Source organism: Nannospalax galili, unplaced genomic scaffold, assembly GCF_000622305.1.
Source record: "Nannospalax galili isolate Female #2095 unplaced genomic scaffold, S.galili_v1.0 scaffold886, whole genome shotgun sequence".
In the NCBI taxonomy this organism is placed as follows: Eukaryota; Metazoa; Chordata; class Mammalia; order Rodentia; family Spalacidae; genus Nannospalax; species Nannospalax galili.
In genome coordinates this window covers 1,253,634-1,254,838 of record NW_008355971.1, presented here as the reverse complement: position 1 = coordinate 1,254,838, position 1,205 = coordinate 1,253,634, and the positions used below count along the sequence as shown (strand labels likewise).

Here is a 1,205-nt window from a genome sequence, read left to right as displayed (position 1 = left end):
ATCTATGTTATTTTCTTTATAACTGACTCTTGCAGATAATCTTTTCCATTACTTTCATGTTTATCTCTGCTAGAATGTCAACATTTATTTTGAGACAGATTCTCATTGTGTAGCTCAGGATGACTTTGAGCTTTTGATCTTCCTGCCTCAGTCTCTTCTGTACCTAGAATTACAGTCTTGTGCCATCAAGCCTGGCTTGGAATGCCAACTTCTTTTTAAATTTCATTTATTTATTTACTTATTTATATGAGTGTCATGCCTGTATGTGTGTAAGTGCATCCGTGTTGTGCAGTACCTACACAGAGGACAGAAGAGGGCAACAGATCCCCTAGAATTGGAGTTATGGACAGTCGTTAGCTGCAACGTGAGTGCTGGGATTGTAAAGTGTCTTTGTGTATGTGTGAGTACTTGTCCACAGGGGCCAGAAGAGGGCGTCGAATCTCCTGGAGCTGGAGTAACAGGCAGTTGTGAGTCACCTGATGTGGGTGCTGGGAACCGAACTTGGGTCTTCCGGAAGAGCGGTAATGCTCTTGATCTCTGAGCCAACTCTCAAGGCTCAGCTACTTCGGATCACTGTTATATTCTCAGTGCCTAAGTGAGTGCTGGCACATAGGCAATCAAGGAACAAAGACACTGATTAACCTCTGTTCTGTTTGGGAATGCTTTACAAGTTAGAGCCACTCAGACAAGCAGGTTGAGAAAAATACTAAAAAATACCCAAGGGGTGATCCACAAACCTTGTGTGTAGGGGGAGATGCGCCCAGAAACCGGGGCTCACCGCAGGTGCCTGGATGGTGGAGGGAGCCCCAGCTGGGAATCAAGCACTCCCAGAGTGAGGAGGAGGATGCTCTGGGGGACGCCCAGCTCCGCCCTGTATCCCCAGCAACCAATGGGCTGGTGGTCCTCCCGACGCCCCCTGGGACGTGTAGTCCCTGTAGGGGCGCCCTCGGGCGCCGCCGCACACCCCTAGACTCCACGTCCCGTCGTGCGCTGGGAGGCGCGGGGATTGGCTGAGCCCCGCCCCCGGCCCGCCCCGCTCGGCTCGCGCCGCAGCCCCAAGAATGAATGAAATCGTAGCGCGCTGGGCGGCAGAGCGGGCGGCGCAGGCCGGGCTGGGCCCGCGCGCGGCGGGAGCGGCGCCTCGGGCCGGAGGCGGCCCAGTCGAGCGGGCCATGGCTACCGCCATTCAGAACCCGCTCAAGTCG

The 1,205-nt window shown here is 54.4% G+C and overlaps 1 protein-coding gene across 3 annotated transcripts in view; it reads left to right on the top strand.

Annotated features, from left to right (window-relative positions):
* The first annotated feature begins 1,056 nt into the window (after nt 1-1,056).
* Dpf1 (double PHD fingers 1) overlaps nt 1,057-1,205 on the top strand; it is a 14,525-nt gene continuing 14,376 nt past the window's right edge. For 2 of the 3 annotated variants that reach the window (XM_029556591.1, XM_029556590.1), the window contains exon 1: nt 1,058-1,204. In XM_029556591.1, coding sequence (XP_029412451.1) covers nt 1,062-1,204 — 143 coding nt within the window. In that variant the 5' untranslated portion in view covers nt 1,058-1,061. Of the gene's footprint in view, nt 1,205 lies in introns of all 3 variants that reach the window. The other variant, XM_029556592.1, reaches the window with a different exon arrangement.